This window comes from Cydia amplana, chromosome 11, assembly GCF_948474715.1.
Source record: "Cydia amplana chromosome 11, ilCydAmpl1.1, whole genome shotgun sequence".
NCBI lineage: Eukaryota > Metazoa > Arthropoda > Insecta > Lepidoptera > Tortricidae > Cydia > Cydia amplana.
Window position 1 is genome coordinate 16,628,124 of NC_086079.1, and position 24,346 is coordinate 16,652,469.

At 44.2% G+C, this 24,346-nt stretch overlaps 1 protein-coding gene across 1 annotated transcript in view; it reads left to right on the forward strand.

Moving 5' to 3' along the window:
* The window catches only part of LOC134652121 (fatty acid synthase), a 38,664-nt gene that overhangs the window by 12,188 nt on the left and 2,130 nt on the right, over positions 1-24,346 (forward strand). The window contains exons 7-21 of the mRNA XM_063507289.1: positions 1,021-1,249; positions 2,122-2,372; positions 3,932-4,159; positions 5,646-6,492; positions 7,222-7,319; positions 7,967-8,173; positions 9,744-10,148; positions 10,443-10,652; positions 11,893-12,635; positions 14,238-14,380; positions 15,931-16,051; positions 18,214-18,413; positions 18,927-19,337; positions 20,714-21,090; positions 23,297-23,692. Of these exons, the coding sequence (XP_063363359.1) occupies positions 1,021-1,249; positions 2,122-2,372; positions 3,932-4,159; positions 5,646-6,492; positions 7,222-7,319; positions 7,967-8,173; positions 9,744-10,148; positions 10,443-10,652; positions 11,893-12,635; positions 14,238-14,380; positions 15,931-16,051; positions 18,214-18,413; positions 18,927-19,337; positions 20,714-21,090; positions 23,297-23,692 (4,866 nt within the window). The remainder of the gene's footprint in view (positions 1-1,020; positions 1,250-2,121; positions 2,373-3,931; positions 4,160-5,645; positions 6,493-7,221; positions 7,320-7,966; positions 8,174-9,743; positions 10,149-10,442; positions 10,653-11,892; positions 12,636-14,237; positions 14,381-15,930; positions 16,052-18,213; positions 18,414-18,926; positions 19,338-20,713; positions 21,091-23,296; positions 23,693-24,346) is intronic.

The window sequence follows — 24,346 nt, forward strand, 5'->3', positions numbered from 1 at the left end:
GCTAAGAGCTAAAGTCCGATTTCTGAAAAAGGTGTGATTTTTTCGACGGCGCATGTAGGGCAACAGCATCGTACTTTTCAGCCTGGCCCCATTAGGTTCTTTCAAAGTTAGCAACACCATTTCACTATCAGAATCAGAAGTCAAAATGCAGTGTAATAATTATGCATACGACACAGTTCTGGAAATCCTAGTCTATTAAAAATATTATAATTTTCATGTTTCACAAATGTTTTTGTTAAAATACTGTTTTCGTAACATCTACCGTAAGGTGAGCGTTTCTTAAATTTTTTGTTATTTTTATTAGTTCTACTCAGGATCGCGAGCCCTTTTAATCCTTAATAGGAAAAAAAGTGTTCTAAAATTTCCATACATTTTTCAAACTTTCCTTTTTGTTACCGCCATACAAAGTATACGGGGAAATGGAAACACAATAGGAAAAAAGCTCTGGTACATTTTTTCCCATTAGGATCGAAAGAGCTCGTGATTCTGAGTAGATATAACACAAAAGTGGCAAAAAAGGTCACAATACAGTGTGTAAATCCAATACGGGCGAATATTTAAACGGTGGTTAGCATAGGACCTAAAAAGTATATTGAGATAGATTTTACTTAGAAATGCATTGAAAATTATAACCATACAAAATAATTCGGCCCGCAATGTAATACACCACACACGTTACGGAATACGAGCTTTTTAAAGTTAACTGTCAACGCTTGTTGGCAGTTACTATGAAAAGCTCGTATCTCGTAATGTCATTATCATCTTGTTTCTTAATGTTTACAGTACATTGCTGCTCGGTACATGTGGAAAAAATTAATCACGGGGTCATAATTAAGTGTAACTTAAAAAAAACATCTTAATTAATGATAAGACGGGTAAATTCTATATCTGGTTTAATTTATTGCCCGTATTTGACTTACACACTGTATATAAAAATGGCATAAAATAAAAGAAACGCTCAGGTAACTCCTTAAGTATATATTCCATCTAACCGCCCACTAACGCATCTATTTATCGTAGATCTCTGGCCCCCCTGCCTCCATCGAGAAGGTCGTGGCTGAACTATCAGCGGAGGGCGTGTTCGCGCGCCGCGTCAACAGCTCGGGCGTCGCTTTCCACAGCAAGTACATCGCGGCCGCGGCCACTCAGCTGCGGACCAGTCTGCTGCAAGTCATACCCAAGGCTAAACCGCGTACGACGCGCTGGTTGTCGTCTTCCATACCTCAGGACCAGTGGGACTCCGATCTTGGTAAGTGTTATTGTTAAGGCCCACTTGCACCATTCCACTAACCCAGGGTTAACCGGTTGAATCTGGATTTACCATGGTTACCAGTACAATTTGACACTAGGTTAACGGTTTAACCGCTTAACCCCGGGTTATTGGGATGGTGCAAGTGGGCCTAAGTCTGTAAATTAATGTGATTTGGGTCAGCGGTTTTAATGATTTTAATGCACATCGTTGGGAAAACCCATCACCATCATAGAACCAGTCTCTCTGTCACCCTTCAGAAAACCCTTTGAACGGCTCAGTCATTCGTTAAATAGCCCACATAAGTGACGTTACCGCCAAAACGGGTTCTTAATCGATTAAATAAACAACGAGGATCAGTAACATTGGATTTTAGATAATGTCACAATTAGAAAGAAAACAATGGCATTAACTTTGCTTACGTACTTACAAAGAATTAAAATGTAAAATATCGTCTTTTATCTGGGAGACCGAGCTTTGCTCGGAAAACATATAAAAACTCAAAAATGCGCGTTTTCCCAGAGATAAGACCTAGCTAGATCGATTTATCGCCCCCGAAAATCCCCATATAGCAAATTTCATCGAAATCGTTAGAGCCGTTTCCGAGATCCCCGAAATATATAAATAAACAAATAAACAAGAATTGCTCGTTTAAAGGTATTAAATAGATAGATCGATAGATTAGATAGATAGATTAGATTAGATTTACCCATTGATTACGAGTAAATGTTTATTTTTCAAATGAAAACTTTAACCCCAAAAACACTTGATGCTCAGAGCAGCTGTATTTCTCCAAGGGTCATCCGACATCCGATATCCGATCCGCCACCTCCTTTCTACCGGCCCGTGTTGACTGACGTGACGTGTTGCAGCTAAACTGAGCGACGCCGCGTACCACGTGAACAACCTCCTCTCGCCGGTGCGTTTCGCGTCCGTCCTCGCGCTGGTGCCGGAGCGCGCCATGGTGGTCGAGGTGGCCCCGCACGCTCTGCTCCAAGCCGTGCTCAAACGTGCACTGCCCAATGCCGCGCACGTGCCGCTAGTGCGCCGCGACGCGCCCGATAGCCTTGTTCATCTGCTAAGCGCTGTGGGCAAAGCTTTTGCTGCCGGCGCTCAGCCTCAGGTCAGTTACACAAGTTTTTCAAGTATATGGTTTTCATCATACCTCCTCAAATAGTAGTTTATGCAACAGTGATATAATAAGGGTTCTTAAAATTCAAGGGTCGAAGTTACAAAACGAGACGTAGTCGAGTTTTGTAAAAAAAGACCCGAGAATTTTAAGAACCAATTATGAGCTGTTGCATACATTACTTTTTCTATGACAGCTGCACCCGACACAAAACAGTTGAGACTAAGAAAATGGGTTACTTTGTATGAATTATTATGCACACAGCAAAACATAGAGCCAAAAAAAAAGTTATTGTAAAAAAAAAAATATTGTAAATGAAAACATACCTCTTTCAATCAAGATGATCGGAAGTTGTATCTTTAAAAAAAATAAAGCAGTTGTATTATACTCATAAGATGACTGCTAGCAGTCATCTTATGAGCCTATAGACAAATCATTCAAATGACATTGCTTTAGATATCACTGACAGTCATTTAATTGACACATTTAAGTGCTGGAGTAGAAAAAAGGCCTTTATTCTTTGAAATCAAAGAACAGTTATGTTTTATCCTCGAAGGAGCGTTTTTCTCACGCTATTTATCTAGTAGGGTAGGATGGACTCTAATATGATATTAATTGATATAGGATTTTGAATTGGATTAGATTTGTAATATTTTTACACAGTTTTATTTACATACATTTAAACTTCCTACTTACTCACATATAACTTAAATTTGAACCACATCCCGGTGTTTGATTGAGTTGATATTTATTTTATTGTCAATACGGGAGCGTATTTCCGATGACAGTGCAATAATATGCTTAATACTTGGAGCTTGTCTGGAATACTGAGAATTTTATCAAATTAAATAACAACTCTGCTCCCTGGTTAAACAAATCTTTTTTTATCCACTAATAAACATCCTACCCCCTTTACCTATTTATAAGACTTGGCAACCTCTTAAACCTTCGTTAAATTTTGTCTGTTTCTGTTTCTTACAAACAGAAATGCCAAAATAACGCACCACACGGGATTGTTACGCCATTTAGGGTACTAGCTAAACTGTTTGTTCCATACTTACGCTATGGAATGTCCAATTTAGCTAGAGCCCTAAATGGCTTAACAATCACGGAGCGATTATCAACGGTTTTTAGGGTTCCGTACCCAAAGGGTAAAAACGGGACCCTATTACTAAGACTCCGCTGTCCGTCCGTCCGTCCGTCCGTCTGTCACCAGGCTGTATCTCACGAACCGTGATAGCTAGACGGTTGAAATTTTCACAGATGACGTATTTCTGTTGCCGCTATAACAACAAATACTAAAAACAGAATAAAATAAAGATTTAAGTGGGGCTCCCATACAACAAACGTGATTTTTGACCGAAGTTAAGCAACGTCGGGCGGGGTCAGTACTTGGATGGGTGACCGTTTTTTTGCTTGTTTTTTTTTGCGTGTTTTGCTCTATTTTTTGTTGATGGTGCGGAACCCTCCGTGCGCGAGTCCGACTCGCACTTGGCCAGTTATTTAGATACCTATGACAGCCGATTATGAATAACGCATGTTTAACTCAACAGGTGTCGCGCCTGTACCCGGCCGTGTCGTACCCCGTGTCGCGCGGCACGCCCGCGCTGGCCTCTGCGGTGCGCTGGGACCACTCCATCGAGTGGAGCGTGGCCGATTTCAAGCAGGCCGGCCGCACCGGCGAGAACCTCATCGAGTACGACCTCGGCAAACCGGACGAGGCATTCATCGCTGGACACAACATTGATGGGAGGGTGCTCTTCCCCGCTACTGGATATCTCGTAAGTCTTTCGTTGCTTCGGATTGTATTATGTCATAGAGAAAAAAATACATAGAGTGCTCACTCCATACATCAGTTTTAGTACCAAAAAGACTATTAGCATCTAGCTAAGACTATTATTATTATTCCTTTATTTATTTATCTTCTCTAAGTTAGGGTTTTTTACAATATGAATATAAAAGTAAAATATAAAAACACTTACAAAACAATAAAAAATAAATATAAACACATTATAAAAAAACCTAACCTAGGGTGCCGCCGGCAGCGGGGCAGGGCCCAAGCTACCGGTGGTCAGGGCTGCAGAGAGAGGAACCGGCGGACTATCCGCGCCGTGTCCAAGATCACCGCCTTCTGCATCTGGCCCTTGATCCAACCACCTAGCGAGAGTCTCTCAAGATGTTGGTCGAGACTCTACTCTACTCTTATTATTATTATTCATATAACAATACAAGATTGTGTTCGAATATTAACATTAATGTACAATAAAATAACTAGAATTAGAATTAAATAGCAATAAAAATACATGTCAAAAAAAATAACTCATCTTAAATAATAATTATACAATACAATACACAGCAAACATTAGCAATTATACAGCAGTAACATTGAATTTAAAAATATCTATTAGATAATCATAAAAAAAAATCGTATTATAAATAAGCTACTACATAAGTCCCTATAATCAAAATCTCTCATCCTTCATAAATTCTTCCACTGCATATAGGCACTGATTTAGCAGGATTTTCTTAAGCTTAGTTCCAAATAAGTTTGAATTAAAAACAGACTTTAACTCTATAGGCAACTTGTTGAAAAGAACAATGCCCTGATAAGCTTCAGCGTCCTTGACTCAGCCTTGACTACTTTCAGTCGTGTAGCAATAGTATGAGGTAGATCTTTCCGCCTTGAAGACAGCCGTTTATGTACACAAACACAATAAATCCATTAGTAATTGTTGTCATCGGTTACCAGAGACTTAAACATGTCTATAATATTAAAAATAAATAATAAATAAATAAATATTATAGGACATTATTACACAAATTGACTAAGTCCCACGGTAAGCTCAAGAAAGCTTGTGTTGTGGGTACTCAGACAACGATATATATATGTAATATACAAATACTTAAATACATAGAAAACAACCATGACTCAGGAACAAATATCTGTGCTCATCGCACAAGTAAATGCCCTTACTGGGATTCGAACCCAGGACCGCGGCTTCACAGGCAGGGTCACTACCCACTAGGCCGGACCGGTCGTCTAAAAATAATTTATTTCAGAAAACAGGTTCCATAATCTGGTTAGTACCTAACTCCTAACTTAAGACCTATGTTAGAAAAAGAAAGCACCTAAAATGTATATTATATTGTAGAATACATAAGTATTTTTCATGTTATTATATGATGTCACTATATGTAATGATTTGTTAGAGCCCTTGGGGCCTAATGGCAGAATAAATCTTTGAATTTTCCTTGTTTTCTTTACAGACTTTGGTATGGCGTACAGTAGCGAAAGTACACAACTTGAAGATGGAAGAAGCCCCTGTTGTTCTAGAGAACGTGCAGTTCCGTCGCGCCACCATCGTATCTCGCGACGCACCTCTGAGGTTCCTCGTCACGCTGCTCGGAGGCACCGGCGAATTCGAAGTCTGCGAGGGAGGCGCGGTAGTAGTCACAGGAATCGCCCGCCTCACAGAAAACCCCGCTTCTGAGCGTCTACCAGCCACCTCCCTTATCGACCCCGAAGAAAAGGAAGACCTACCTACCCTCGACACGGAAGACATCTACAAAGAACTCCGTCTCCGCGGCTACAACTACCAGGGCATCTTCCAAGGAATCAAGTCATCAGACGGCCGCGGCAAGACCGGCCAGCTCAAATGGGAGGACAACTGGATCTCGTTCATGGACACGATGCTCCAGTTCGGTATCATCGGCGTGGACACGCGGGAACTGTACCTTCCCACTCGTCTTCAACGCGCGCTCATCGATCCCATCGCGCAGCGTAAAGCGGCGGCAACCGGCGGCACTATTCCGATTAAGTTGTACCGCAATGTCGACGTGACCGTGGCGGGCGGCGTGGAATTCCGTGGTGTGAAGACTTCGCTAGCTCCGCGCAGAGCTAACGCTCAGTCTGCCCCGAAACTGGAAAAGTACGTGTTCTTGCCGCTGGATGGCGCTCGCGTGGGCACGGAAGACACGGGACGGTCGAAGCGGCACGCGCTGACGGCGGCGCTGCAGATCGCGCTGGAGAACTGCAACGTGCTCAAGATGAAGGTCACCGAACCCGCGCTGCAAAGACCGGCTGAGGCCCTGCTGTTGCCGCATGCCCTGCAAGGTAAAACTCAACTTTTATAAAGGACTAATATCTGGGTGACCGAGCTTCGCTCGGATAACATATAATAACTCGGAAATGCGCGTTTTCCCAGAGATAAGACCTAGCTAGATCGATTTTTCGCTCCCGAAAACCCCCTATATACCAAATTTCATCGAAATCGTTAGAGCCGTTTCCGAGATCCCCGAAATATATATATATATATAAATAAATAAATAAATAAACAAGAATTGTTCGTTTAAAGGTATTAGATAGATAGGTAAACTTATTAGTAATTCTTTTTTGGCCCTTCCCCTTTCGCGTCAGTATGATTATTATTTGTGTATCTGTTTAAAAACTCTTGGGTCTTTCGAGCCCGGTCATTTGTTTATAAGGCGTGCGTGAGGATAAGAGTTTTGATGGTATGTAGAACGCCTGCTGGAATCCATTCACAGATACATCAATAGATGTATGATGCCTGTGTACCGGTTGCAGTAGGCATTGGAAGCTATTGTGGAAATTGTACGAAAACCGGTTGATGGTTTAAATTTGGGTAGAGAAGAGAATGAGACAGACCATTGCTAAGAGGTCCAGATCTGCGCATAACATTCCGATCCAAAGTGTTATTTTCCTATGTGTGAGTCTGACAAATGCATCAAAATAACATGCATATATATTTTATTGAGAGTTTTGCGACCCTCCAACACAATATCACAATGTTAACTTGGCTAACTGTACCCGTATTGTCCGTAGTGTTGGAGTCCGAGCCGGCGGTGCGCGTGGACGCCACTCTGGCGTCCGGCGCCGACACGGCGCAGTATACCGCCGCCATGGAACCGCTTGGAATCAAGGTATGATACATAGAATCGCCTGAAGAAATTTGCACAACAAACTTTTATACATACTTATTGCTATATCAACAATCCTGTCAGACATAGTCATTCAGTTTAAGTAGGTACATAAGGTACACCCAGCTGCAAAAGCTCTAAAGCTTCCTCCGAAAGCGGTGCCGTCATATAGCGGTGAATGACGTCACTAGAACGTTGTCTACGTAAACAAGATGGCGCGGTTTCCTAGACGGCGTTGATTGTCAACGTAACGTAAAAAAGCGGTGCCGTCATTTGGATGACAGCCGCCATGACGGTGTCGATAGTTTCGTGAACGTTTTATTAGATAGCGGTGACGCCATTTTGAATAAATGACACGAGATTTGAATAAATGATTCCGTACTACGATTATTTTCCTCTTCTGATGATATTTCATCCTCCAAGTAAATTATAGATGGACAAGCGAATCTTGTCAGTAAAAGGCGCGAAATTCAAATTTTCTATGGGACAATATCCCTTCGCGCCTACATTTTTCAAATTTGCCGCTTTGACCTTGGTGGCTGACGGTGTGTTATGACGCCGTGGTACTTTCCACATGTCGTCACCGTAAAGCTTTACTAATTTAGATATGGTACTTTCAGGCATCTTATATTATTATGTTATATGTCCAGGTGTCGAAAAAGGATGCCGCGAGCGGTCTCGAAGGCGACTGCCACGTGGTACTAGGAGCCGACGTGTTGGCGCGTCACGGCGCCGCCATGTTGTCAACCTTGGCCGCGGCCACCGCGCCCACGGGCTTCGTGCTGTTGGAGGAACCGGCCCGTGCCCTGGACGACCCCGCTGCGCAGGCCGTGGTCACCCAAGCTGGACTCACCCTGGTATGTAATGAACACAATCTATAGAGACAGATATTTAGATTGAATGTGATCCGGGAGAGGTGGCGCTTCCTGCCGTCATACAGTTTTTACTAGTACGGAGAAATTGATTAAATTATAATCAGAGATCGGACACATTTGCGTCATTGCTCGCAATAATGTGGACAAGACTCCGAAATTTATTAAATAATTAATCATTTAATTATTTTAATTATTTTTTTACTTGAGATTTAATTTTGTTCCCTCGTCAATAAATAGCACTTAAATATATTATTGATTTAAAAAAATGAGTACCTACAGAAAATTTGGAAAACACTGATTAATTTCTTTAATAAGTTTACATTATAAGAAATCTTTGTGTTTTTTATTGATTAGGAATCAAAATTAAACCTCAGGTAAGAAATTAATTAAATGATTAATTATTTAATCAATTTTGGAGTCATGTCCACATTATTGCGAGCAATGTCGCAAATTTGTCCGATCTCTGATTATAATTTAAAGGAAATAAAATAAATTGAAATGTATAATCCTGACTCTGTGAAGGCAAAAAGATCACAAGCGGTCTGCGAATGTGACTGACGTGACTAGAAGACAATTTGAAAATAATATGCCCCGAAAATTAGATGACGAATAACGAAAACAGCATTCTAAGGTCGGGGCAATCAAAAGGCGGGATTCCACCAGTGTGCGGCACAAGCATGTTTAGTACAAATTTTTTTGTGCCGCTGGTGGAATCCCGCCTTAACTCTTTACAAATGTTTCAATTGTAGAGTCAGATTCCTAGTAGATGTCAAATTCAAAGTCAAATTATATAGTGGCACTTTTACACTTTAAAGTGTCTGCAATGTTAGCTTTATACGGAATCTAAACGCTCTAGTATTATTCATACTGATTCTTTTAACCTTTTGGACGCCAATGACCGATATATCCGCACCGTAGGTTCAACGCCAAAGACCGATTAATCGGTCACAGACCACAGAGCAACATAGACCTACGTGCATATGCAAGTTCAATTTCACTTTTGACACTTCGGTGACGCTGACGTGGCGTCAGCGTGACAGCTTTTGTGTTTGACACGGCGTCGAAAAGGTTAATAAAATGACCCCGTTATCACAATATAAATCCCTGACAATCTACCATGTGTAATTTTAAGTGAAATTGTATATTGTGAGATAAATATAGCTGGTCAACCAAATCTTGTCAGTAAAAAAAGGCGCGAAATTCAAATTTTCTATGGGACGATATCCCTTCGCGCCTACATTTTTCAAATCTGCCGCCTTTTTCTACTGTCAAGATCTGGTTGACCAAGTATAAATCATATTGTAATGTGGTGAATGTCCACTTTTAGTGTTTAGCAGTAACGCTTTGGTTTACTGCGACATAAACGCATATTGCTTGTGTCAGCGCAACCTAACGTGTATAAAACAATAGGCATTTAGAGAATAAAGGTTCAGAATGTTCTTATACTATCACACATAAGGTGTTTAACTTCCACTAACTCCTCACCCGACTCTGCTCGTCAATATACTTGCCATAGAAGAAACTTATAATATTTGAATATCATATCACGCAGGTATCACGAGCGCGCGCCGCATCCTGCGAATACGTGCTCCTCCGGCGCGAAGCGACCGTCCCGGCCACCAAGCTCGTCCTCGAAGTCCGCGACGACGACTACGCCTGGGTTGACACTCTTAAACAATCCATGAAGCGAGCTGAGACAGAAGACATGCGGCTGTACCTGTGGTCGCGCGCACCCGGCTCCGGGGTCCAAGGGCTGGCTACCTGTTTGCGTCGCGAGGCCGGCGGGGATAAACTCAGGCTTTACTACCTGCCGAGTGCCAAGGAAGTGTTCAACCCTGACGCGCCGGCGTACAAGGCCCAAGTACAGAGGGATCTGGCCTTCAATGTGCTGCGCGCTGGCGTGTGGGGCACGTTCCGGCATCTGCTGCTCGATGATACTACTGAAGCTCAATTGCAGGTGTGTTTTCGATTGTTAGCTGAGTCGGTAGTGACCCTGACTCCCGGACTCGAATCCTGGTAGGGTCATTTATTTGTGGGATTATTACAGATCAACTATCTGAATCACATCATAGAGAGCTTGTAAATATGCGTGTAGATAAAGCACGTGTGTGTAACTACATCATTAGGCATTAACTAAGGACAAAGAAATTGGACAGGTGGAATACCAACCTAACACTCGTATTTTAATGCCTTTCCTAATGTAGCAGTCACGTAAACTACTATTTTTTATTATACCATCCTTTCCTCGCAGGTGGAACACGCATACGTGAACACCCTGACCCGCGGTGACTTATCATCCCTCCGCTGGATCGAGAGCGACCTGCGCCACGCCTCAGCCACACCGCAGCGACCGCACACCGACCTGTGTCGAGTCTACTACGCGCCGCTCAACTTCCGTGACATTATGCTTGCCACTGGAAAACTGCCGCCTGATGCACTCCCTGGAGACCTTGCTGGACAGGTATGAATGAAACTTGTTTGCAAACTTATCGCTACGCTGGATCGAGGCTGAGCCACGCTTCAGCCACACCGCAGCGACCGCACACCGACCTGTGCCGCGTGTACTACGCGCCGCTCAACTTCCGAGACATTATGCTTGCCACTGGAAAACTGCCGCCTGATGCGCTCCCTGGAGACCTTGCTGGACAGGTATGAATGAAACTTGTTTGCAAACTTATCGCTACGCTGGATCGAGGCTGAGCCACGCTTCAGCCACACCGCAGCGACCGCACACCGACCTGTGCCGCGTGTACTACGCGCCGCTCAACTTCCGAGACATTATGCTTGCCACTGGAAAACTGCCGCCTGATGCGCTCCCTGGAGACCTTGCTGGACAGGTATGAATGAAACTTGTTTACAAACATCCCTCCGCTGGATCGAGGCTGAGCCACGCTTCAGCCACACCGCAGCGACCGCACACCGACCTGTGCCGCGTGTACTACGCGCCGCTCAACTTCCGAGACATTATGCTTGCCACTGGAAAACTGCCGCCTGATGCGCTCCCTGGAGACCTTGCTGGACAGGTATGAATGAAACTTGTTTACAAACTTATCCCTCCGCTGGATCGAGGCTGAGCCACGCTTCAGCCACACCGCAGCGACCGCACACCGACCTGTGTCGAGTCTACTACGCGCCGCTCAACTTCCGAGACATTATGCTTGCCATTGGAAAACTGCCGCCTGATGCGCTCCCTGGAGACCTTGCTGGACAGGTATGAATGAAACTTGTTTGCAAACTTATCGCTACGCTGGATCGAGGCTGAGCCACGCTTCAGCCACACCACAGCGACCGCACACCGACCTGTGCCGTGTTTATTACGATTGCTCATAATGATTGCTACTGGACAGGAATGCATTCTCACCATCCTTGACTCTGAGAGGACCTCTTGTAATTCCATTATTTCGAAACATTTTAATTTTAGGTCACCATTAATTGTAGTCTACAATTAATGGTGACCTAAAATTATTAAACCATTATTAAAATGTTATTTAATGTCCCGAGCTAAAGTACTAAACATAACTACTATTGAAATGGAAATAAATACGCATACTGATGAGAACCGGGAAGTACCGGTACCGGGTCTTCAGAACCGGTTCTTTAGATACTATAAAATTCCCGGGAATTTGAGAACCGGGAATTCCCGGGAGCATGCCCTAATTGTAGAGTCACAGAGTGGGTCACCATTTTAATTTGTTTTGCAGGAATGTATCCTCGGCCTGGAGTTCAGTGGCCGCTCGTCGTCCGGCAAACGCGTCATGGGCATGGTCGCGGCCAAGGGCCTGGCCACCACGGTCATGGCCGACGAAGGCTTCATGTGGGAGGTGCCAAAGCAGTGGTCGCTGGAAGAAGCGGCGACCGTCCCCGTAGCGTACGCGACGGCGTATTACGCCTTGGCCGTCCGCGGCCGCATGCGGAAAGGCGAAGCTGTCCTTATCCATGCGGGTACCGGTGGTGTCGGTCAAGCGGCGATCGCTATAGCTCTGCACGCGGGCTGCAACGTGTTCACGACCGTGGGCACGCCCGATAAGCGCGCCTTCCTCCGCGAGCGCTTCCCGCAGCTCCCCGACGCTAACATCGGAAACTCCCGCGACTGCTCGTTCGAGCAGCTAGTGCTGCGCCGCACGAAGGGCCGCGGTGTGGATTTGGTGCTCAACTCGCTCGCCGGCGACAAGCTGCAAGCGTCGCTCCGCTGCCTCGCGGTGGGCGGTCGCTTCCTCGAGATCGGCAAGCTGGACCTCAGCGCGAACACGGCGCTCGGGATGGCCGTGCTGCTGAAGAACACCACCGTGCACGGGATTCTGCTGGACGCGCTGTTTGACGCGCGCGGCGACCACCCCGAGAAGGCGGAGGTAGTCAAGTGCGTGACGGAGGGCATCGCGGCCGGCGCCGTGCGACCACTCCCCGCTACTGTCTACACCGACACCCAGCTCGAGCAGGCCTTCCGGTGAGTTTCGTCATAGAGAAAAAAATACATAGAGTGCTCACTCCATACATCAGTTTTAGTACCAAAAAGACTATTAGCATCTAGCATCGAGTAGCGGAACTATCAGTACTGCTACTTGACAATAGATGTAGCACCGACCGGAAAGTCTTATGCTGTTGAGATAAGACTTTCCGGTCGGTGCTACATCTATTGTCAAGTAGCAGTACTGATAGTTCCGCTACTCGTTGCTAGATGTAGACATTGAAATTAATAGTCTGAACTGATGTATGGAGTGAGCACTCTATGTATTTTTTTCTCTATGGTTTCGTTTACACAACAGAAATCTTTTATTTTTGATTAATTTTCGCATTCCATTCATCTTTGTCATACTCATATTTAAACATAAGCTCGCTTTTTCTCTTTCGGTATGCGGGAGCTCGCTAGCACTTGCACACTTCTCGCTTGCCTGGGCGCAATTAAGGGCAACTTGTTACAAGTTGTCACAAGGCGAGTGCTTCAATTTTGGAGCATTAACCTATCATAGGATTTGACCAGCACAACTGACTTGTATTTAACACAATTTTATACTATTTAATCCCAGTGAAGCTTTGGATTCCTCCGAAAACGGTGCCGTCATATTACGGCCGCTATATAGCGTTGACTGACGTCACTAGAACGTTGCCTATGTAAACAAGATGGCGCGGTTTCCTAGACGGCGTTACGTTACGTTGATTGTCAACGTAACGTAAGATCACGGCCGTCATGACGGTGTCGATAGTTTCGTGAACGTTTTATTAGATAGCGGTGAGGCCATTTTGAATAAATGACACGAGATTTGAATAAATGATTCCGTACTACGATTATTTTCCTCTTCTGATGATATTTCATCCTCCAAGTAAAGTATAGATGATCAAGCAAATCTTGTCAGTAGGAAAAGGCGCGAAATTCAAATTTTCTATGGGACGTTATCCCATCGCGCCTACATTTTTCAAATTTGCCGCTTTGACCTTGGTGGATGACGGTGTGTTATGACGCCGTGGTACTTTCCACATGTCGCCACCGTAAAGACGGCCGTCTTTTGCGGCCGCTATATGACGGCCGTCATATGACGCCACCGTTTTCGGAGGAATCCAAAGCTTTACACCCTCAAAGCTAAATTCACACGAGTACTGGTCGTAATTGTTGGCGCAACTGAAATAAGCGGTTGCGCTTTGTGTCTTGCTTTATGTGCTCCATCTAATAGTAGAGGTGTTCTGTAGTACAACAGTTTGTAGCGACGTTGCCAGCTCGACGTCTAACGGCTGTTTGTCCGCAATGATATTATATAACTATAAATAGGTTATACTCATACTTGAGGCGCACAAAAAATACTTCCATATTTGTTTCTGTGCCTACGAAGAAATCTGTTATTTTTGATTAATTTTCTCATTCCATCCATCTTTGTCACACTCGTTGTTAAACATAAGGTCGTCTCTTTCTCTTTCGGCGAGCTCGTTAGCACGTGCACATTTCTCGCTTGCCCAGCCGCGTCTAAAGGCAACTTGTCCAATTTGTAAAGGTAAGCGCTTCAATTTTGGAACGCCTATAACCTATCTTGAGTTATAAATCATTGTTTGTCCGCAGGTTCATGGCCACGGGCAAGCACATCGGCAAGGTGCTGATCCGCGTGCGCGAGGAAGAAGCGGGCAGCAAGCCCGCGGCGGCGCGGCTGCTGTCCGCCATGCCGCGCACATACATGCACCCCGGCAAGAGCTACGTGCTTGTCGGTTAGTACTTTATAGACTTTATAGTATAGTCTTAAGGGCCAAGATACACTTGTAAGTTTTACTTATGTAAGTAGGGACACAGCTATACTACAGAATGAGACATGAATATCGTTATCTCATTAAAACAAATAGCTTTGTCCCTACTTACGTAAGTAAAACAGTAAGGTGCTGATCCGCGTGCGCGAGGAGGAGGCGGCGCGGCTGCTGTCCGCCATGCCGCGCACATACATGCACCCCGGCAAGAGCTACGTGCTTGTCGGTTAGTACTTTATAGACTTTATAGTATAGTCTTAAGGGCCAAGATACACTTGTAAGTTTTACTTATGTAAGTAGGGACACAGCTATACTACAGAATGAGACATGAATATCGTTATCTCATTAAAACAAATAGCTTTGTCCCTACTTACGTAAGTAAAACAGTAAGGTGCTGATCCGCGTGCGCGAGGAGGAGGCGGCGCGGCTGCTGTCCGCCATGCCGCGCACATACATGCACCCCGGCAAGAGCTACGTGCTTGTCGGTTAGTACTTTATTTATTTATTTATTTACATAAGGAGATCCAACAGCTAACTAAATGACAATGGAATCTTAAATAGATATATAGAGCCAATTACAGGAACTCACAAATAGATATGTAATAAAAACATATACTTAAGTAACACGCATCACATACACACACACACACACACACATTGCAAACATGAAAGAGATAAGACTCAATCCAAAACTAAACAGAACTAACAACATTCACTTACATAAACCAAACCTACTACCGGTGACAGGACACCAATATTATAGACTTTATAGTATAGTCTTAAGGGCCAAGATACACTTGTAAGTTTTACTTATGTAAGTAGGGACACAGCTATACTACAGAATGAGACATGAATATCGTTATCTCATTAAAACAAATAGCTTTGTCCCTACTTAGGTAAGTAAAACAGTAAGGTGCTGATCCGCGTGCGCGAGGAGGAGGCGGCGCGGCTGCTGTCCGCCATGCCGCGCACATACATGCACCCCGGCAAGAGCTACGTGCTTGTCGGTTAGTACTTTATAGTATAGTCTTAAGGGCCAAGATACACTTGTAAGTTTTACTTATGTAAGTAGGGACACAGCTATACTACAGAATGAGAGATGAATATCGTTATCTCATTAAAACAAATAGCTTTGTCCCTATTTACGTAAGTAAAACTTACAAGTGTATCTCATGCCTAACATTAAAAAACTAACGGTCCACACAAAATACTTGTAGACTTTCAAAACGCTTGATTTCTCACGCATTCATCTATAAATGGTTTTTCATGGTTCATGATAAACCTCAATCGAATTTAAACTGTCGCGAATCATACTAACATTTAGCTTACTTTAGTGCTTTACGGTATAAATCGCGTATTTTTAGTCACTCGTGCGACATGTTTCGTAGAGCCTAGGTCTTCATTTTCAACCACTAACAGTGCGTAAGCTCCGGTCACCTAGATCTCCAAAACTGTTTATAAATTATGAATACTCATACCTCACCCATGTGATATAATGACGAATAACTTTGTTTTAGGTGGCCTGGGCGGCTTCGGTCTGGAGCTGGGCGAGTGGCTGACGAAGAACGGAGCGCGCACGCTCGTGTTCAACTCGCGCAGCGGCGTGCGCACCGGCTACCAGGCCTGGTGCATTCGCAGGTATCTATACAAAAAATACCAAATAAAAATTGTGCTCTTTTGACAGCGAAACTAAATGGCATCAAAGGTCCACACAAAACACTATATATCATATATAATCACTAGGTTCTGAATGGCATTTTACGGCGGCATGTTTTGTTGTAACTGACAGTTTCTTCAAGTTTTAATCGGTTAAGCTGAATCATAGAGAAAAAAATACATAGAGTGCTCACTCCATACATCAGTTTTAGTACCAAAAAGACTATTAGCATCTAGCATCGAGTAGCGGAACTATCAGTACTGCTACTTGACAATAGATGTAGCACCGACCGGAAAGTCTTATGCTGTTGAGATAAGACTTTCCGGTCGGTGCTACATCTATTGTCAAGTAGCAGTACTGATAGTTCCGCTACTCGTTGCTAGATGTAGACACTGAAATTAATAGTCTGAACTGATGTATGGAGTGAGCACTCTTGTCTTACTATATTTCTCTATGGCTGAATTTAAAAAATAATTGAAAAAAAAATTATTTTTATTCATTTTTTAAATTAATTATTTTGCTAAACTTCCAAGCTACAACAGTCTACGTGACAGCTACAATATAGGTATAATAATAAACTGTCATAGGACTCATAGGGATTAACCTTTGACGCGAAGGGTATACTCTGGCAAGCCAGCTTTGTGAGTAGAAAAAGGTGGCTAATTTCAAAATTTAGACGCGAAGGATCGATTTTGCACACAAATTTTGTATTTTGCGTCTTTTTAGGGTTCCGTACCCAAAGGGTAAAAACGGGACCCTATTACTAAGACTCCGCTGTCCGTCCGTCCGTCCGTCTGTCACCAGGCTGAAAATTGAAATTTTCACAGATGATGTATTTCTGTTGCCGCTATAACAACAAATACTAAAAACAGAATAAAATAAAGATTTAAGTGGGGCTCCCATACAACAAACGTGATTTTTGACCGAAGTTAAGCAACGTCGGGCGGGGTCAGTACTTGGATGGGTGACCGTTCTTTTGCTTGTTTTGCTCTATTTTTTGTTGATGGTGCGGAACCCTCCGTGCGCGAGTCCGACTCGCACTGTGCCGGTTTTTTTACTGACAACGTTGTCTTGCCAGAGTAAAGAGATAAAAGATAGTTTATTCAAGTAGGAATAATTACAATGCGCTTATGAACGTCAAATAAAGCTAGGTAGACCGGCTCCAACCCTACACCTCTGCCCCGAGAAGATTTAAATCCCCCCTCAATTGGAGGAGGGTATCCCAATATAGGACCGGCAACAAACTCGGCGGGACACATCTTTTCAAAAATAATTACATCTTATAATTAACATGCATTACGAGAAAATAAGGGAAAAAAATACAATTTAAATTACTATAGAATTCATGCAATTATACACATAAGGTGTAATAGAAATTTGATTTAGAAAATATACATATGTACATGGAATCATACAAATTCGTAGCTCTTTCAGAAAACATATCAAATTATTACAATAGGAAAAGAAAATAAAGTTATTAAAAGAAATGGGAAAACATATTATATATAGCCTGACCAGTAATATATGATAATTGTCAAGAGGGCGCCGTTATTCTCATGTATAGGGTGACAATTCAGTGTAGTATGAAAAAATTAGTTCCGGTGAAATTCCGCAACATGGCGCACCCTCAATAGATCCTGGTTCACCTATAAATCTGATTGATTATTATGAATTACCAATACTTATGAATTACCAATACCAACATATAATATTTGATGTGCTTTACATAATCGAACGAGCGAGCGAAGCGAAGCGAAGTTCTTACATTCGACTTGAACACGCGGCTGGTTAGGGGCACGTCCCGGCATTTCGATGTTTTTAAGCTGAACTATCAGAGGATAGTTTGATACACAATAACTTAAGCAAATTTGTTCTAATTTAAATGAAATTGGGTAAACGTGTAGTCGAGGGCATTATATTTTAGTCATTAAATTATGAGCAGGCTCGATCAAGGGGTTATTGAGCTAGAAGAGCTTAGAAGGCTAAAAAGCAATTTGAGAGGGGTTTTGCTATTCTGGTCATCGTTTTAGCAAGAAAGTATGGTCGAGTTTGGTATCAAATGAAAGTGCTCGGCTTACACATGCGAATCGCGAGTTCTTAGTTCGGGGCGAACTAATACTAGTTAATTGATTTCGTTTTCTAGATGGCGCGAGAAGGGCATCAAAGTGGTGGTGTCCACCACGGACGCGACGACTGTAGCCGGCGCCCGCGCGCTGCTGAGGGAAGCGGCGGCCGCCGCGCCCGTGGCCGGCGTGTTCAACCTGGCCGCCGTGCTGCGCGACGCCTTTCTAGAAAACCAGACCCCGGAGGACTTCCGCGTCTGCGCCAAGCCTAAGATTGACGGTCAGTGTCGTATCAGACATAAGAGATCAACCAGAGGGAGGGATCGCAACGTACAATATATATGATAGTCTCCGTTACTATTGGGACCGTGCACGTTGGAGGGTCTGCAATCTTGTGCCCTTAATCGGAAACCTTGACATTGACACTTCACGCCGAAACAGTAGCTGCTGCCGTACAGTGCACGCACGCTCCCTTGCGCGTTGTAGGATCTGCCATCTTGTGGCCCAAGTCGGAAACTTAAATACTAAAATGGGGCTCCTATGCTGCCCTCTACAGTTAATTAACGTCGATCCCTATCGAGGTCAATCGTCCAAATATGCCAATATACACGAGATATTTCATGAACAATAAATACTGCTAATTTTCTGTATAGTTCATGTGGGTATGGCTACCTATGTATGTATACGCTTTTAATCTGAATGTATATATAATACCTCGATTTCAACTAGCTTTATTGTTAATATCTTAGAATTGATCCGTCACATTATTTTATTAAACATTCCTTCGGTACAGGCACACGCGCCCTAGACGTCGCGTCTCGCGAGCTCGCGCCCGAGCTGGAACACTTCGTGGCGTTCTCGTCCGTGTCCTGCGGCCGGGGCAACGCCGGCCAGAGCAACTACGGCCTCGCCAACAGCGCCATGGAGCGGCTGTGCGAGCAGCGCCAGGCCGACGGACTCCCGGCGCTCGCCGTCCAGTGGGGCGCTATCGGCGACGTCGGTCTCATCATGACGGCCATGCATGGCAGCGAGGATACGGAAGTCGGGGGAACTATGCCGCAGCGCATTGCTTCTTGTCTGGCCACGCTTGGGACGTTGCTGGCGCTGCCGCACGCGGTCGCGTCGTCGGTGGTGCTGGCCGATAAGCGGCGCGCGCAGGACAAGCCTACGCAAGATCTAGTGCAGGCGGTCGCTAATATCCTTGGTACGTATATACAATTGTGTACATTTCACTCTGTTTTTAGAAGTATAACAAAAAATACCCGACTGTTACCCTGAATGTATTTAGGTAATAATATTTGAGGATTTTTGTATTCTAAGTACCAGACAAACAAAAAACAAGCAACAACGGTTGCACTCCGGGAGTGCCGATAGAAGTGAAAACTCACCTCACTATGTTACCGACGCCCGGTAACACGATACACACGTTTAGCGGAGGTATTTTATTTATTTATTATATATTATTATCATTCTCAAATAAGATCACACTTTTTCATTGACATGTTTATTTACATACTGCCATGACAAAGTCAAATTATTTGAACATAGGTAAAGAGTCTTGAAAAGGAGTCCGCAACATAAATGTCAAATAACATTGAGTTTTTCTTTATTGATTTAAATGCGATCTAAGTTATGAGTGGCCATCTAAACCTTACGCCCCTTAAGCTTTGGATTCCTCCGAAAACGGTGCCGTCATATGACGGCCGTCATATAGCGGCCGCAAAAGACGGCCGTCTTTACGGTGGCGACATGTGGAAAGTACCACGGCGTCATAACACACCGTCATCCACCAAGGTCAAAGCGGCAAATTTGAAAAATGTAGGCGTGATGGGATAACGTCCCATAGAAAATTTGAATTTCGCGCCTTTTCCTACTGACAAGATTTGCTTGATCATCTATAATTTACTTGGAGGATGAAATATCATCAGAAGAGGAAAATAATCGTAGTACGTAATCATTTATTCAAATCTCGTGTCATTTATTCCAAAATGGCGTCACCGCTATCTAATAAAACGTTCACGAAACTATCGACACCGTCATGACGGCCGTCATCTTACGTTACGTTGACAATCAACGTAACGTAACGCCGTCTAGGAAACCGCGCCATCTTGTTTACATAGACAACGTTCTAGTGACGTCAGTCAACGCTATATAGCGGCCGTAATATGACGGCACCGTTTTCGGAGGAATCCAAAGCTTTACGGTCACATGATCGCCTTACACCCCTTACAGTCACGTGATCGCCTTACGCTGTCTCGAGTTTATCATTTTTTCCCTACCTCAAAAAGTGCCCAGCGCCGCTAAAGAAGTTTTCACTTCAAAAACAAAATGTCTAAATAGTCTACGCTCTGTTAATGTTTTAACCTAACGTATATCCCTTAGGGCCACTTGCACCATTCCACTAACCCAAGGTTAAGCGGTTAAACCGTTAACTCAGTGTCAAATTGTACTGGTAACCATGGTAACTCCAGGTTTAACCCATTAACTCCGATACCCCTTACTCTTATAAAGAAAGAATACTATATTGCCAGCCTGTAGCCTGCACTTGCAGAAATTCTCACAAAATCCGTCGACCTCCAGGTATCAAGGACCCGAGCAAAGTGTCCGAGACCGCGAATCTCGCCGAGCTAGGCATGGACTCGCTGATGGGCGCCGAGATCAAGCAGACCCTAGAGCGCGGCTATGACGTGCTGCTCGGCGTGCAGGAGATCCGCGCGCTCACGTTCGCACGGCTGCGCGGCATGGGGGGGGGTGACGCCGGCATGGGGGGGGGTGACGCCGGCATGGGGGGGGGTGACGCCGGCATGGCGGGGAGTGACGCCTCCCCCCCCGCCGCGCCGCAGACCAGCGACGACCTGGTGCAGTTCGCGACCTTCGGCGAGCTCATGCCGAAGCAGGTGCTAGTCAAACTGCCGTCGCAGCCGCCCGCTAATCCTGACCACAGGCCCATATTCATGGTGAGATATTTATTAATTTATAGTTGGTCATACCAAATTTGTCAGTAAATAAGAACAAGAACAAAAAAACCGGCCAAGTGCGAGTCGGACTCGCGCACGGAGGGTTCCGCACCATCAACAAAAAATAGAGCAAAACAAGCAAAAAAACGGTCACCCATCCAAGTACTGACCCCGCCCGACGTTGCTTAACTTCGGTCAAAAATCACGTTTGTTGTATGGAAGCCCCACTTAAATCTTTATTTTATTCTGTTTTTAGTATTTGTTGTTATAGCGGCAACAGAAATACATCATCTGTGAAAATTTCAACTGTCTAGCTATCACGGTTCGTGAGATACAGCCTGGTGACAGACGGACGGACGGACGGACAGCGGAGTCTTAGTAATAGGGTCCCGTTTTTACCCTTTGGCTACGGAACCCTAAAAAACTATACTCCTTTTCTTTTGGGCGAGTGAGAGTGTAAGACAAAGATAGTATGATTATCTGTCTCTGTCTATGTTTGAAATGAGACAGTCCTTTGACAAACTATATTTGCCTAGTGCAGGGGTCTCCAAACCTTTTTACTCGGGGGCCGCAGCGCCCGCAGCCCCCTTCTCGGTGGCCAGTTTATATGAAATTTGCCATTTTTGCGAGCTCAATTGACAAGCTCTTGTGACAGTTTGGAGACCACTAACCTAGTCTCAAATTATCTCATTTTCTCCTTGTGTTTATTCCAACTAGACGAACTGTTTTACTCGTACCAAGCGTGGCTCACTCCGCGATTTCGTCGCGTAGCTACAAGTACATGCGGCCAACGCCAATTTTAGTGTCTAGCCATAGTAGTTGCCGCGCACCGCTACGGAATAGACGCCTGCTCGCGTTTGCGCCACTTAAGCTTTGGATTCCTCCGAAAACGGTGCCGTCATATTACGGCCGCTATATAGCGTTGACTGACGTCACTAGAACGTTGTCTATGTAAACAAGATGGCGCGGTTTCCTAGACGGCGCTACGTTACGTTGATTGTCAACGTAACGTAAAGCTTTGGATTCCTCCGAAAACGGTGCCGTCATATTACGGCCGCTATATAGCGTTGACTGACGTCACTAGAACGTTGTCTATGTAAACAAGATGGCGCGGTTTCCTAGACGGCGCTACGTTACGTTGATTGTCAACGTAACGTAAAGCTTTGGATTCCTCCGAAAACGGTGCCGTCATATTACGGCCGCTATATAGCGTTGACTGACGTCACTAGAACGTTGTCTATGTAAACAAGATGGCGCGGTTTCCTAGACGGCGTTACGTTACGTTGATTGCCAACGTAACGTAAGATGACGGCCGTCATGACGGTGTCGATAGTTTCGTGAACGTTTTATTAGATAGCGGTGACGCCATTTTGGAATAAATGACACGAGATTTGAATAAGTGATTCCGTACTACGATTATTTTCCTCTTCTGATGATATTTCATCCTCCAAGTAAATTATAGATGATCAAGCAAATCTTGTCAGTAGGAAAAGGCGCGAAATTCAAATTTTCTATGGGACGTTATCCCATCGCGCCTACATTTTTCAAATTTGCCGCTTTGACCTTGGTGGATGACGGTGTGTTATGACGCCGTGGTACTTTCCACATGTCGCCACCGTAAAGACGGCCGTCTTTTGCTGCCGCTATATGACGGCCGTCATATGACGGCACCGTTTTCGGAGGAATCCAAAGCTTAAGATGACGGCCGTCATGACGGTGTCGATAGTTTCGTGAACGTTTTATTAGATAGCGGTGACGCCATTTTGAATAAATGACACGAGATTTGAATAAATGATTCCGTACTACGATTATTTTCCTCTTCTGATGATATTTCATCCTCCAAGTAAATTATAGATGATCAAGCAAATCTTGTCAGTAGGAAAAGGCGCGAAATTCAAATTTTCTATGGGACGTTATCCCATCGCGCCTACATTTTTCAAATTTGCCGCTTTGACCTTGGTGGATGACGGTGTGTTATGACGCCGTGGTACTTTCCACATGTCGCCACCGTAAAGACGGCCGTCTTTTGCGGCCGCTATATGACGGCCGTCATATGACGGCACCGTTTTCGGAGGAATCCAAAGCTTTAGCGGTCATGAATAGATATACGCGTAGACACGTTTTGTTACAGAGTGAACCTTCTGTACCTAGTACTATTATTTATTCTGTGCTCGTACCCAATACTGATCATGGCTTCGTTTTACAGGTGCACCCGATCGAAGGTGTAGTAGACTTGCTACGCGGCGTGGCAGCCAGCGTGAAGGGCACAGTGTACGGTCTGCAGTGCGCCGCGTCCGCTCCGCTTGAAGACATGGCTGCGCTCGCTCGCTTCTACGTGAAACACGTCCGCACAGCCCAACCTCAGCCACCATACACGCTGCTCGGCTACTCGTTCGGAGCCGGCGTCGCGTTTGAGATGGCACTACAGTTAGAGAAGGAAGGCTGCGCGACGAGGCTGGTGTTAGTTGACGGGTCGCCCGCGTTTGTCGCCACGCACACGACGCGTGGGAAGAAAAAGCGCACCGCTCGCACCCCGCAGTCGGACGAGGCTGACGCGCTGGCGTACTTCGCGCAGGTGTTCCAGGATCTTGATGCGGCTAAGGTAATTTGTCTACGATTTTCATTCTATATTTATTTTATTTTTATAACACTGGAAAAATTTCTTAAAACCATAGAGAAATATAGTAAGACAAGAGTGCTCACTCCATACATCAGTTCAGACTATTAATTTCAGTGTCTACATCTAGCATCGAGTAGCGGAACTATCAGTACTGCTACTTGACAATAGATGTAGCACCGACCGGAAAGTCTTATCTCAACAGCATAAGATTTTCCGGTCGGTGCTACATCTATTGTCAAGTAGCAGTACTAATAGTTCCGCTACTCGATGCTAGATGCTAATAGTCTTTTTGGTACTAAAACTGATGTATGGAGTGAGCACTCTATGTATTTTTTTTCTCTATGTTAAAACTAGACTTACAGTTTCCTTAATGAAAATATTTTAACATCATGTTTAATAAAGTTGTTTCTAGTAGTTTCTACAAAGTAAAACAGAGCTATTTGAACATACATATTTAAAAACAATACCTTTTTTTTATGGAATAAATATCAAACATCAACATTTATTCAGCTAATAGGCCACAAGGGCACTTTTATACGTCAACATGGAATTTACATACAAGCAAAAAAATACAGTAATTATAAAATACATCTAAGCCGTAAATATCAAATCAAACTAAAGTATTACATAGAGATG